This window comes from Engraulis encrasicolus, chromosome 13 (assembly GCF_034702125.1).
Source record: "Engraulis encrasicolus isolate BLACKSEA-1 chromosome 13, IST_EnEncr_1.0, whole genome shotgun sequence".
Taxonomy (NCBI): Eukaryota; Metazoa; Chordata; class Actinopteri; order Clupeiformes; family Engraulidae; genus Engraulis; species Engraulis encrasicolus.
This window is the reverse complement of record NC_085869.1, coordinates 48,763,936-48,778,260: the sequence shown is the minus strand read 5'-3', so window position 1 is coordinate 48,778,260 and position 14,325 is coordinate 48,763,936. Positions and strand designations below refer to the sequence as shown.

The 14,325-nt window shown below is 40.6% G+C and overlaps 2 protein-coding genes across 2 annotated transcripts in view; one reads left to right on the top strand and one right to left on the bottom strand.

The window, feature by feature from the left end:
• The window catches only part of LOC134461304 (gamma-crystallin S-1-like), a 383,074-nt gene that overhangs the window by 27,013 nt on the left and 341,736 nt on the right, over positions 1-14,325 (bottom strand). The gene's annotated exons all lie outside the window — the stretch shown is intronic.
• On the top strand, positions 11,963-13,104 carry LOC134461846 (gamma-crystallin M2-like). The gene is made up of 3 exons (XM_063214687.1): positions 11,963-12,059; positions 12,477-12,719; positions 12,826-13,104. The coding sequence occupies exons 1-3, from the start codon at positions 12,048-12,050 to the stop codon at positions 13,102-13,104; spliced, it is 534 nt and encodes a 177-aa protein (XP_063070757.1). The 5' UTR covers positions 11,963-12,047.

The window sequence follows — 14,325 nt, the reverse complement described above, 5'->3', positions numbered from 1 at the left end:
ACGTGCGGCCAAGTTTATGCCTGCTGAGGCAGTGACTTTTCCAATATCAGATTTTCAAATATACAGCTACAGTATTAGTAGGCCTAAATATTTGCCAAATAGGCCTACCGATAAGGTTCATATGTCATAGCTTTCTTAACATAAGTAAGGCCTACATATTAAAACGTAGAGAAAATGCTATTAGATCTCTCTTTCTCTCTCACACACACACACACACACACACACACACACACACACACACACACACACACACACACACACAGGATTCAAACAGTGGTCTCACACAAACCACACAACACCAAGGCGGACAAACAAGAGCATCACGGCGGATGCTCAAACACACACACACACACACACACACACACACACACACACACACACACACACACACAGGAACACCACGGCGAACAAACTGGGACAGAATCACGGCGGATTCTCTCTCTTCCCACGGGTCTCACAAACACAGGCCTCACATACATAGGAAACAATGGTCTTACCTTAACTCGTACATCGGGTCCATGCTCCGCCCTTCCTGGATGAAAACATCCGTGACTGTCGAAGCCTGTCCAATGCCAACGCCTGTTGCAACATGCAGAATGGCGGAGATCTCATTCATCAGGTCGACATAATTCCCACGGTTCGAGGAGTGTGTACTCTCATCACGACACCACCGCGAAACGCCAACCTTTCCTGAAGCAGGTTGCCTGAATGAGACGTTCTCACGGCTCTTCACTTTGGCGTTGTGCATGCTAACGTTACTTTAGCCGGTGCTGTTCATCCAAAGCCACAAGATTCCCCAAACGTCTTCAAAGCAATTGCCATTGAATATGAGTAGCCGAGGATTTGTGTTTCGAGAGGCTCCTTGGTACATTTTTAAGTCACAAAATCCCATGCTAATGGCCTTCCACACATTCTTGCCGGTTGCAAACAAGAGACACGGATAACAAAAAATATATTTTCTGTTGTACCACTCACTTTGAAATGATCGGGTCGTTCTAAACTTCTGACTGGTCACCTGCAGCAGCAAACCCTTCAGCGCTGTCGGTCCTCCATTCTTTATCACATCTTTTTTTCCCCCTTGGAAATCCAACTTTGAGAATGCTATTAGTTTCGTTATGAAATCCACTTCCATGGTAGCAGTCAAAGTGAACAAGCTAGCCAACACTAATGACACCGACTGACTATTATTATGAACTTCAGATTCGCTATGACGTAACTGCCAGCAAGACTCTCAATGCCAGAACGAGGATGAGGCCAAGGTACTGCTCGCCGCACCACTGTATCTTTCAGTGGCCGTTATGCCAAAGCGTTCAGAGTAAAGAAATGATACTCACACGTAGAAAACAGTGAAAAATTATCAGGAAAATGAGGGCACACCATACATATTTCTATTAAGTGTATAAAAACGTTTAATACAATATTACCAGGTTGCACACACCACGATTGAAAATATCACAGAGTGTAATCCTGCCTTTATATAGCTCTTCAAGGCCAGTCTTTACATAGCTTTAAGGACCTATAGCCTATTAGTCACAGCTAATTGAACAGGCTACCACACATCACATAGTTAAAGGTGAAGATTGTGCGCATCCAAGGAAAAGGTGCAGGACAAAGGCTGGCAGTAGTTTCAAAGTGAGAGGTCCGCACACTTAAAATTCTTTTTGTTTTCTTTTATTACTTCATGGCTGGATAACGTTTCGACTTCATAGTCTTCATCAGATTCTCTACTAACACAGTCTGAGTGGTGATTAGAACATGCCTACCAGTAATAAAAGAAAACAAAAAGGATTTTAAGTGTGTGAACCTCTCATTTTGAAACTACCACACATCACATCCCTGCATTTGGAACACGGTTAACATTTGCATTGCAATAACGAGCCAAAAAAGTATAACTTCGCTCTACTTGAGTTTTCGTTCAAAATAGTTTGTCTAGCTAGCATTACACCAGATGCCCTTGCGCAACATTGGAGTTGAAACTTAGAAGCAAGTCTTGTTAAATGTCAGGTAAGATTACTGCTATTTATTTTACAAGATTAAAGGAACAGTCCATCTCATTTCAAGAAATTGCTCATATGTAGTTAAGTCCCAGTAAATTATGTAATACATTGAACTTTTCGTCTATGTGTTTGCATTGCCTAGATTAACAGTACAGCCAATTAAGCGTAGCAATGCTGGTCTATGAGAGCAACAAAACATCAGATGTACCTGTACTTATAAACTACTTTAAAATGAATGTAAAATTCACCAGAGTGCAAAACAGCTATTTAATCCCGTCCTGTGATCGCTTGTGGCTTGATGCTAATGCTCCTATTTAATTCCATTGATTATGCTAAGCTATGTAACAGGTTGGACTAGGTCCCCTGTTAGTGTGAATGTTGTAATTGAAAACAGCTGCCCGTGTGGGCGAGGGCGGAGCCCTTCCGGTTAGTATAAATTGCCTACTAGGTTGGCTGTTAGCCAGGTGTGGCTAACCTCTGTACCGGTTGGCGCTTGGGGAAGCCCTGTACGCTGGGTGCAGTAGGTGATGTTGGCGTGTTGGGTTTTGGACCCATACTGAAGCGCGTACTAGCGCAGCTGAAATGCAGACGCCAGGTTGCTGCATGTAGCCTAACCGGCTTGAAGCATTGCATGGTCGGAACCAGAAGCAATTGTCAACCGTAGACTTCCAGGCTCGGTTCGGTGCTTCCCAGTTGCAACTTAAGGTTGCGCACATATTGTCAATGGGCTGGGGTGGGGGGACGCCGTCGTCTTTTCCCGGTGTTTGTGTTTGTTATTTTGCCTTTTACCACCACGAGCTCTCTTAGTTGTGGCAGGTTGTTGTTGTTGCGCAGGCGCGCGACGCCTTCGTCTTTCAGCCATACGGTCTGACACGGTCAGCTCCAATCACCCACCCCTTAGGCAAGGGATGAGTGATTGGGGACTGGTCGGTTGAGATTAGCAGCATCATCGTGTAAACTTATTGGTGAGGTGTAGATCCCTTGAGTGGTATAGTAAACCCTCTCTGCCAAGAGGCCTGATTTGATATGGCTACCTCTTCACTGTGAATCATTCCAGTGTGCTGTGACTACTTTTATTTATTTTGATTTATGTTTTGTGTGTACAGCTTTGATTGCAGTGATCTTTAGCATTCACAGTGCAGTGTGTAGGTAACAGCCTCAGTAAATTACCTGTACTAGCCTACTCAGTGCTCTCGCACTTCAGCCGTCACTGTTTCACGATATCTACCTGTATTGACTTCAGTGGAGTTAAAACTGTTTGTGTATATAAACTCAAGTGAACTGCCTGCACATTTTGAATACAAATAAGACTGAAAGCAGAAGAAAATAAAAACTATTGTATGTGCAACAGCTGTGTCATCCTTTGTCATCTAGAACCTGTCGGGGAAAAATTGTGTTTTTAACATCTGGGTTGTCTCACCCTTTAACGAGACTGGCATAGTCACCTTTTAAAACCTAATTACTTAAAAGTCTGAAATCTTGGTAACCCCACTCTGCTACACTAACAATTCTAATAAATCTAAGTACTTAATACAGTGAGAAGGAAATTATATGCACAGTCATGAATAACGCTTAGACATGCAGCAAATACATGAAAATAAAAAATGGTGGACTGTTCCTTTTAAGGTGCACTGTGCAGGAAATGGTCAAAAAACTACTGCAACTATGCTGTGGATTGAAACTGCAAATTTTATCTTTTCATGAAAGTTTACTAAGTAATAAACTAATATTTCCAGTATGGCCAAATTACAGTCATTTTTGCAGCTAAAAATGTCTATTTCTGGAAATTCAAAATGGTGGACCATGGAGAAGATCCCCCTTTTCATGTATGAAAAGTGCATTTTTCCCAGTCAAAATGAATACTTAGAATTTGATAGTGGTGGTAAGAATTCATGAAAAAAAGTAACATTAGTGAATGGGGAGCTTGAATTCTGGAAATAAACAACTACAAATCTTATACGGTGCACCTTTAAAGAAACACTATGCAACTTTTTCATAGTCATGAAATGGCTTGGAACTCAAGGTTTTGCTTGACTGACCCGCTATGGCGAAAATGGCAATATTTCCATCTTGCTGAATGAGCGGAACGACACCCATTCCCCTTCGTTTGCTAACTAAGCAGCAGCAGCTCGCTGAAAGCTGGCTACTGGCTAGCTGATTATAAAATATCACGCTGGCATGCAGCAAAAACAACGAATGGACTGCAAATAAATCACGAGCTAATTGAGACGAAAGGTTTGGACAGGCAAATAAATCGCTTGTGTGAACATTGGAAAAGGGCTTCAAACCGGAGAGAGCCGAACGCCAAAAGAGCAAAGATGTGGATTTTATCATTCATTCACTGCACTGGGATTTATGCATTAGCATTCTCAAAGCCCACGACACCTCGTTTAGTTTACAAAGCTAAACAAATGTATACGAGTTGAAATCTGATGTCGCACATTTTACTTGATGTCAAAGGACACAATCAGTCGAGCGAGGCTAAAAATATATGTTGTTGCCGATCAAGAGGAGACAAAACGTGATCTCTAGCCGGCTTATGGATGTCCACTTTCACTTTCAACACCACACAAGATAAAAACGTGTCTTGTCACCTCGACTTCGAAATCTTTATTATGACAACAAAATAAGCAATAGCCTTTTGTTTCCTCGTTCTTCTAATGTTCAGGTAGGCTACTATGTAGTTACTGGAAATGTGTAAGAAAGACGGGGATATCTGCTGGGAACAAGTGGATCAAATTATAATATCCATCTGAAGGAAGTGCAAACATGATTGCAGTTGTGTGAAGTGAATAGACGAAGCAGCGAACTCATAAGCAAGGGGGAGAATCGCACATATGGTAAAGCCCCTTAGAAGTGGAGAGAGCTGAATGCAAGGAAGGGAATTGGCTAATTACAGAAGACGAAGAAATTTAATTCGCACATAATCTCGAAGCCAATGTCTGTCTAATTTAGTTCAATGCACATTTTCGGCAGAACCACTAGAGGCCGCTATAAAGTTGTTTATATCGGTGTGTTTATGTCAAAGTTGCATAGGATATCTTTAAGGAACAAGACAGCTGAGCTGATGAACTCGTTCGACTGTGTTTTTGTTTGTATTCTATCACGCAGGATTGTTTCGAAAATAGCCACGTTGACTTAGCATCTGATTAATTCACTGTTATTATACATGCATCGATTTAGCAAGAGTTAAATCCATGGATTGAACTACTATTTAACTGTCAAAACCCGTACACAAGCTGCTCCACATGGCACAAGGTGCTGACAAACTGAAAATATCCCACTCTAGTGAGATAAATTACGCAGGTGGGTTTTCAAATTCCAGTGTCCTGCTACCCTGCCCAATGATTACATGTGTTTTCAAAGAACTCTGACGCAAAGTGCTTACTCTGCTCTCGCGCTCCAGAACAGCTATGTGTCCCTGTTAATATCACATTATTTCACACTATATGTATTCTCCGCACGTACCGTACCGTGACCCCCGTACTAGGATCCGTTCAATACGAATACACATACCGTACCAGGCCTAGCATGTGGAGTTGTGATTTAGATGATAACATTTTAAGTGCTTAGTAGTACATTCTCAAGTTCAAATGGAAAAAAAATGTTTAAATCATTCTACAGAAAAGGTTGAAATTGGGAAACATATTCCTGATGAAAATTATTCTCTCTAATACACTTGAAACTTATTTAATATCAATATATAACTTCTAAACTTGACTAATTCATGCTAGGGCCAGCTCAATGCCTTTTTATTATTATTATTTTTTTATTTCTTTAAATAATTCAACTGCTGTTTTTGGTCATTGGTGTTACCTATGATGTAAACAATATTTCATAGCTGTTAAAAAAAATTTTTCCATTTGAACTTGAGAATTCCATTAAAAGCAAAAACTTGGAACAATAAAAGCAAGAAAAATATTTGATTGAACCCATGAAACTTGATTTAAAATAGTGAATAATCAGCATTATGGTCTTCATACCAATTGACATCCTCAATTGGAGATGGCCAGTAGAATCTGTTCAGGTCATACCTGCCTGACCTGTGCATGCACTTAATCTGTATGCTGTGGTCCTCCACCATCAGGATGACTCCTGGATAAGGCTGCCCATCATAGTTCACCACACACCACTGCCCGCAGTGATGGTCCTCTATCACCTTTGGCCGGTGTGTTTGTGGCTCTGATTTTTCCTTGCCTGTTGGTGGAACAGACTGCGGACTGAAGCATGGGCAGTCCCAGATATGATTGTCTGCCTGGCAAAAGCAACTAATGTCCCTGTATTTCAGGTTTCCAGGTGTCAAGCTTAACACCTGGTGGATTTTCATTGTGCCCTTTATGGCTGACAGAGGAACCTGCTCCATTTTCTTCCCCCTCTCCTCCACAGCTTCATTGGTCACGTAGAACACCCTGACCCCTGTACCAGAACTCACCAAAGCCTCATAAAGAGCTCTTGCATCCGCAATGTTCCTTCCATGGCGTATCAAGGTATCAGCAGTCCTTTTCAAAGCCCCCCCACCCCATCTGGTGCACCCTTCCCATGGCTTGCCTCAAAAAAATTCCAAGTTGTTGTGTGGAAGCCTTTTTGGTGAGGTTCTGTGCCTATCATGTAGAAGTTGCCCTTCTGTTTGTACTGCGTTGCTGGCCCGTCTGAGAAAAAATGCAGGTTTTTCACTTCAGAATATTCCCTCTTCACCATGTCAAGGATGGGGTCCAGATGAGTCCATATTGCCACTGGATCGTGGCGTCTGCAGGGGGAGATGGTTGCAAAGGACAAGGGGGGCAGTTCCTGCACATATAGAACTCCAGTGTGGAGGGTGGCTTGTTGGTGTGACCCCCCAAAATGCACCGATTGAATTTCTTGGGCGTATTTACAGTTGAAATTCTCACTAAAATCAACATGGAGGAGGCAGTCCTTAGCAGTAAGGTTTTGTCTGAGGTGCTTGTAGGCATTGCACTGCCACCGGATGTTAAATATGTGCTTACGGAAACGGAAAAGCCTTTCCTGAAACTGAGTAGCCAACTCGTCTTCCGTTAGGGTCACATCTCTCTTTGCCGTTATGGTGCTCTGTTTCTCCTGCTCTTGTTTGGAGTCAATATTCACCAGACACCACTGGGATAGAGAAACGTCCTCTCTACATGGTGGTTTTGTAAGGGGGTATGTTGTGCTTTTGCATGCGAAGCAGTCACCATAGGTACAGGCCTTGGCATTATGTGGTGACATGCTATTGCAAACAGTGGCGTCAGCCATCTCCTCCACATTTTTTGAATCTAAGAGACCATGTTTGTAAAGTGTGTCTGCCATTCCTGGAAGGAATAATTCTTTATCTGTAACAAATATTCTGGTTCGAAAAAGATAACCATGGCCACCAAACTCTTCAATTGAACCACACCAACGGAGGATCCATCTCAAAATATCAAACAGTATATTACGACAGCGCCTCTCTCTCTCGCTTCTGTGTAATAACTGGATGAGCGAATGTGCGTTCCTTCCAGGAGTCATGTGACACCGTGACGTCACTAAACTGCGTTCAGTGACAGAGAAGTGAATCTGCGAGACAATAACCTGTGAATATGTTTCTTGTGGCTCGTCTTTGGTGGACAAAAATAAAATGGATTACTATGAAGTATCACTTTGGCGAACCATTTTGCGGACATAGTTGGAAGGCGGAAGCTGAGAGAGGTAGGTGCGCCACTTTTGAAAACTCCTGTTGTATCGTACCTGTGCTACATAATGGAACTGTGAACCACTAGATCGACTTGTATGGACCCACACACCACGGCCAAATCGTTCAAAAGGGTTATAATGCACGCTAGGAGCTTTAAAACAGGTCAAATATCTGCCCGACGGGCCAGGGTTTAACCGAAAACAGCGCAATTGAACAACTTTGCGCAGCACGCATGAAAATTTCTCGCGGTTTCCCCTTTCATCCTTTTCCCTGGGTCCACCCAAGATGGGATATGAATCCAAACTGGCCGGAATTGCCCTTTAAGCTCTTCTGACACAGTGACTGTAGCTTGCATCTTTTTATTTTTCTTCCATACTGAATCGAGGCAATAGCCCTCTTTGTCTTTCCTGATGTGGAGGCTTTGTATTTTTCCCTCAAATCATCAAGCAGGGCATAATGGAAAGTCAGTGCTTTTTTCACTGGTGAGATGACAGACTGACCTTGAAGAATTTTTCTTACTCTTGTGAATGGACTCCCAGGATTTGCTGATTCTTGTTGTTTTGTGCTGCAACGAGACCATCTCTTCTTGTATTTGTTGCATTGTTTTGTGACTTTTTCTAATTCCTTCTTCAACTTCAGCATTTTTCTTCGTTGCTTTTGGTCATGTCTCCTACTCTTCTTCCTTCTTCTCTTTGCCTATCAACAACATAAAGTATGTAAGAATTAAATACAATGAATACTAAATATAACATTAAACAAAACTCACTGACAAACACATTCAAATTGACACTATGCACACATTATTAGTCATTTATTCAATCACTCATACACATACATATTCTCTCTCTCCCTCTGTCTCTGCCTCTCTCTCTCTCTCTCTGTGTGTCTCTCTCTCTCTCTCTCTGTGTCTCTCTTTCTCTCTCTCTGTCTGTCTGTCTGTCTCTGTCTGTCTGTCTCTCTCTCTCTCTCTCTCTCTCTCTCTCTCTCTCTCTCTCTCTCTCTCTCTCTCTCTCAGAGATTAAGAGAAATTGATTAACTACAGTATATTAAATAAAATATTACATGATGCAAAGGGCTGAGATGACAAAAGTAACATGTGAAGATCTCTTTTCCAAAACGAGATATATCCATTTTGAAGAAAATTGGGAAATTGTATTGGGCATTCCACTGAATTGCATTGCAAAATGCATTTTTATAGAGGTTTAAAAAGTATGTTCTCAAAAACATTTGAATGGCAAGAAGTCACACATAGATGATAGGACTTCTTAACAGTCAATTCCAATATTAAAATGCAAAAAGTCAAAAATGGTGTATATCTCATTTTGGAAAAGAGCTCTTCATGTGCCAGGTCTACCTTGGGATGCTTGGTGATCTGTCTGGAGATGAGGTTGGGGTCAAGATAGCCTGGACTGTCCTTATTTGCTGCCTGCGTCTAGCTTGGTTAACCCTCCATGCTTTTCGCTGAGCCCTCCTCTCTCTTTCTCTCCTACATTCTTCCTTTTCTTGCACAGGAGGTCACTAACATAACCCTCACGACGTTTCCTCAAGTATTCTGCTCTACATGTAGGGTCTGCATCCCTACCCTGCCTGTACAATTTCTGCTTTTCAGCAGCACTCAATTTGGCCATACCTGACAAATAGAAATTAAATAAATTAAATAGATATACAAAATTAAATAAATATACAATAAATAAAATAAATATACAATAATTAAACTGTTTTTGTAAAGTTTTTGCCCCTCTTGATGGTTTTTTGTACCTTTTATACAGGAATGTCATTGGTGTTACCAGTAGCACAGTAACACCAAGGACGGTAACACCAAGGACATTTTGGGAAAAAAACTACAATTAAAACAAAATGGCTGCTGTGTGTGAGACCACATGCTTTCAGTGTTATCAAAAACTTTAATTTATTTGATTTATTGAAGTTTTATTTTAATTGTCTCACCCCCATGGCTATAAACTGAGTAACACCAATGACGGGCTTCGCAGCTTCATACATATATCTACAATAAATCATGACATTTTTAACAAAATTAAGCAGGACATCTGACTTACCTCATGTGCTTGACCACTTGACCGCAGGAAGAGACCTTTTGACCCAAAGGAAGTCCAAGAAGTGGGATGCAAATTTCAAAATAAAAGGGTTTTGTGTAGCAGTAACACCAATGACACAATTTTGAGTGACAATTATTAATTTGATATTTTAAATAATATTTAACATTTCTTAACTATGTATATATCCTAGTTATTGTATGTGATATTAATGAACATATAAATTTGATTAATTTAGTTAAAAAATGTATTTTTAAATAAAAGTATGCACTTGCACTTCCACGTATTCAATTTGTGACATAGTGATTCTATGGGCATGCTTACCTATAAAAGTTGAGAAAAATAAAATATTTATTAGTAGACAAAAAGAGTTTACTTTTACATTACAGGGACAGTCTCTAATAATTGGAGATATATAATATATGTGATTATCAGGCCAACTTTGACTGTCTTGGCATCTACAATGTCAGTGACAGCATTTTCCACCGTTTCTGGAGAATGACCCTGGTTCAGTTTGTAATCAGGTAAATTCGCACGATTGTCTGTGCGTTTGCCATGAACATCGACTGTATGACTATGAACTGATGCTGTGATGCAAAGGCACACCCACGCCTACGGTCCGAAGCTCGAGAATGAGAGCTGGTATTTTCAAGGAAGTTGAATTCTTGCTGGTAGCCTAGCTGGCATAAAATGTACAGGCAGGTAGTTCAATAAGCAAGACCCTTTAGCTGGTGCAGAGCCCTCTACGGCGCTGAGCTACTAGAATAACTAGAGGGGGTGTGGCAGGCTCGTCAGGGTGACAGCCGTGGGGATAATTTATGGGCAGACGCTTTTGACTTAGCGAACTATTTTTTTTAGCTGGGGAATTTCGTCTTGCTGGTAAGGCTATACTACTACTGCCATAAGTGTAAATTCTCAAAGCCATGTGAAAAGTTACAGCTGTTTTACAATTACATTGTAGCAGGGCGAATTGATATTGCAATGCACCTTTCTTGCCGTGTCCTTCCCGGGCAGTGAAGGGGAGCGAATGGGATAGAGCAGAATCACTATGGAGCTAATGAAAAATATTTCACGTCACCTCTATTAGCTTTCTGACTCTTGTTCTATCTGCCAGTTCTGTTAGGCAGGGATTCAGACTGCCTAGCACATTATTCTGATTTCTCATGTAGCTTCCCATCGCTGGGAGTTCATCTTTCACCGAAGACAAAGCACGAAATGGATAGGGTTGGATTTAGATTGTAGTTTTCAATTTAAAATAAAATCCCGAAGACTTCAACTGGATAATGAGGGTGGTTGGCTAAGATGTTTAAAATTTTCGTCATCCCCAGTGTTTATAAATTAGGAACCGAAAATGGCACCGTCAGGAATCGGCATCGAAACGTAGGTTCTGGAACCGGAACCGAAACCGAAAAATTCTGATCGGTACTCAGCCCTAACTGATCCTTGCTTTAACAGTTCAAAACACTGGTGTTCATTTAAGCCCTCACGCAGACCACAACAACAAATTATCTTTTACTGTCTACAATATGTTAAGTCATATTTACCCCAGTTTTTACGTCCAGCATAGGAAAATGAAGAGGCTTAAACAGAGAGTAAAATGGCACTATAAAAAATATAAGGCGATCAGCATCACTGAAAACTCTTTCAGGGCACACTAGGTACACTCAGAATAAAAATGATTATCTTACATTGACATAGAATTGCTGTTTATAAAAAATACATAGTGATATTGCAAACAAAATGATCAGTCCCCAAAAAGAGTGAAGTTATTTTAGTACAAAATTACAACTATCCTGTTTATATAATCTGAGATTTCTGTTTAGATAATCTGAGAATCCAGAAAATAATGTTCATTTACAAGAGTATTTACATTAGTAAAAAAAAAGGCTGAATACCTATTTAACAGACAGCAAATAACTATTATACAGAAGTGCCTTAAATCTATAATTCAGACTATGGTAAAGTTGAGTAAATGGTAGTGTCCAATTTTAGTCATGAGAGCCTCTGTGCATTATCTGTACGTTACTCATGTGCCGGCATCAAACACATCTGAAACAGCTCAGAGTCTAACAGCGCTTTTGTAAGGAGAATGTTCCATGGCGTACAAGTAGACAATATACAAACAAACCATTATTTCTAGCTGCATTCAATACCATGTAATAACCCTGTGGCCTCTGTTTTGAAAGACGAGGCCACCGCAACACGCTTAGGTTGATGACTCAGGGCTTTGAAACAAAGGTGCACCAGGTGGTCAGGAGTCGTGGTCAGTATAAAAGCAGCCACAAACCAACGTAATGGCAAGCCAGCTTTGAGACACAAGCAGCAATCATGATGGGCAAGGTAAGAAAATATGCTAATCGACTTCAAATGCTTGAAATACATCCATCCATTTCTTTACATATGGCATATTTTAGCTGCTAAAAATGTATGGTGCTTTTAATAGCACCTTTTTTCAATGTCTCAGTTTTTTATACTCAACTCACTGAGACAAAGAGAGAACCAGTGGAGCTGGTGATTTGATGAGGTGCTGCTGCAGCTTTGAAAAATGTTTACTATTATAATCGTTAACTTCTCTAGCAAGTGAAATTAGGGCAAAAGTCAGGAATGTGAAATTGGCGCAAATTGGCAATTGTATTGATGCCAATAGTCTTTTTTACTTTTTACTAACTTGTGTTATTAGAGACTTGTGTCCGTAATCAGTGTTTGTACTGGACTTATAGTCCCAGTTATAATGAAACCTCTCAAATTGTTCTGCAGGTGACCTTCTACGAGGACAGGAACTTTGGGGGCCGTTCCTGGGACTGCAATGGAGACAATGCTGACTTCTCCTCCTACCTCAGCCGCTGCGGCTCCTTCAGGGTGCACAACGGCTGCTGGATGATGTACGACCAGCCCAACTACATGGGCATGCAGTACTTCATGAGAAGGGGAGAGTACCCCGACTACATGAGCATGTGGGGTTGGAACAACTCTATCCATTCCTGCCGTCATATCCCCATGGTAAGTTTAAAATACACAGTACAAGTACAATTTTAATTCTGTTGGGGATAGTGACATTATTGAGCAAAGAATTTGTTTTGATGATTGTTCGCTCTTAAATTCACAGCACAGAGGAAACTACAGAATGAGGATCTACGAGAGGGAGAACTTCGGTGGTCAGATGCACGAGTGTATGGATGACTGTGACAACATGATGGATCGCTACCGTATGAACCACTGCATGTCTTGCAACGTGATGGAGGGCAACTGGCTCATGTATGAGCATCCCAACTACAGAGGAAGACAGTGGTACTTCCCTCCTGGAGAGTACAGAAACTGGAGAAACATGGGATACCCCAACATGAGATTCAGCAGCATGAGGCGTATCACTGACTCTATGTACTAAGCAATTGAAACTTGGTATCATGGTGTCTTGGTATTAGAAAAATACTTCAATGTACTGTTAGAAGATTTGAATAAAAAAATTGAATGTTAAACGCAGACTTCCATCTTAATTCGATGTTGGCCCTGTTTTCCTTGTCAATAGCAACAAAATATAGTTCCAATTGCTATTTTCTCTGACCTGCCAACACAGGAATACAATTTCCAAGTCATTTTGTGTAAAACGTTGTCAACACATATGTTCAGAATATTAGTATGTCTGGAGCAGTTCTATCACAACTTGTGCCAGCATAATGTGTAAAGTATCAATGAAACAAAAGGCAAATGTGGAGAAAGGACAGGACATATGCATATATAAAATGGATTAATGCATACAACATGATTTCATCAAAGAGTCAGTGGAAATATAGATGCTTGGGATTAAATAGGTAAAAAGACGGGCAAAAAACATTTGTGTTTAGGAACTTGCAGAATGCACAGTTGTTTTTGCACTTTGCACTTATATTAAAGGACCAGTTCAGTCAATTTCAACATGCAGTTGTAATGCTCACACTACCCTGGACTTGTCAGTACCTGAGATTTGTTCTTCTTCTTCTTCAGCCGTTCCTGAGATCCTGGTCATTGTAATGGGGGCAGTTTACATTTCATTTTTTTTTATTTTAAATTATTCCCAAAAACATCCAAAAGGTTATAAAACATCAGGAAGAGAACTAGCAAACAGCGGTACCTTTTGGGAAAATATTTGGAGTAGGCCTATGTTAAAAATGTTTTAAATGTAAACAAACGCTGCCCCCATTAGAATAGCTCACATCTCGGAAAGAGCTGCGCCGAAATATGTGGCATCACCGGGTACTGACAAGTCAAGGGTAGCGTGAGAAGTACATCAGCATATTGAAATTGACCGAACTGGTCCTTTAAGATGGTTACGAGTTCATCAAACAAAGCAAATATGAAAGCAAATGAGATAAATTGATGGAATAATTTAAGCCAGAGTCAAAGGAACAGTCCACTCTTTTTTGATTTTCACATATTTGCTGTATTTCCAAGAATTATTCATAAATGTGCAATCATTTCCATCTATGTTTTTTCAGTACTCAGATTTATTGGATCAGAATTATTATCATAGCTTAGCATAATCACTGGAAGTAAATGGGCAGCATTAGCATCAAGCCACAAGTGATAACAGGACAGGATTAAATAGCTATTTTGCACTCTGGTGAATTTT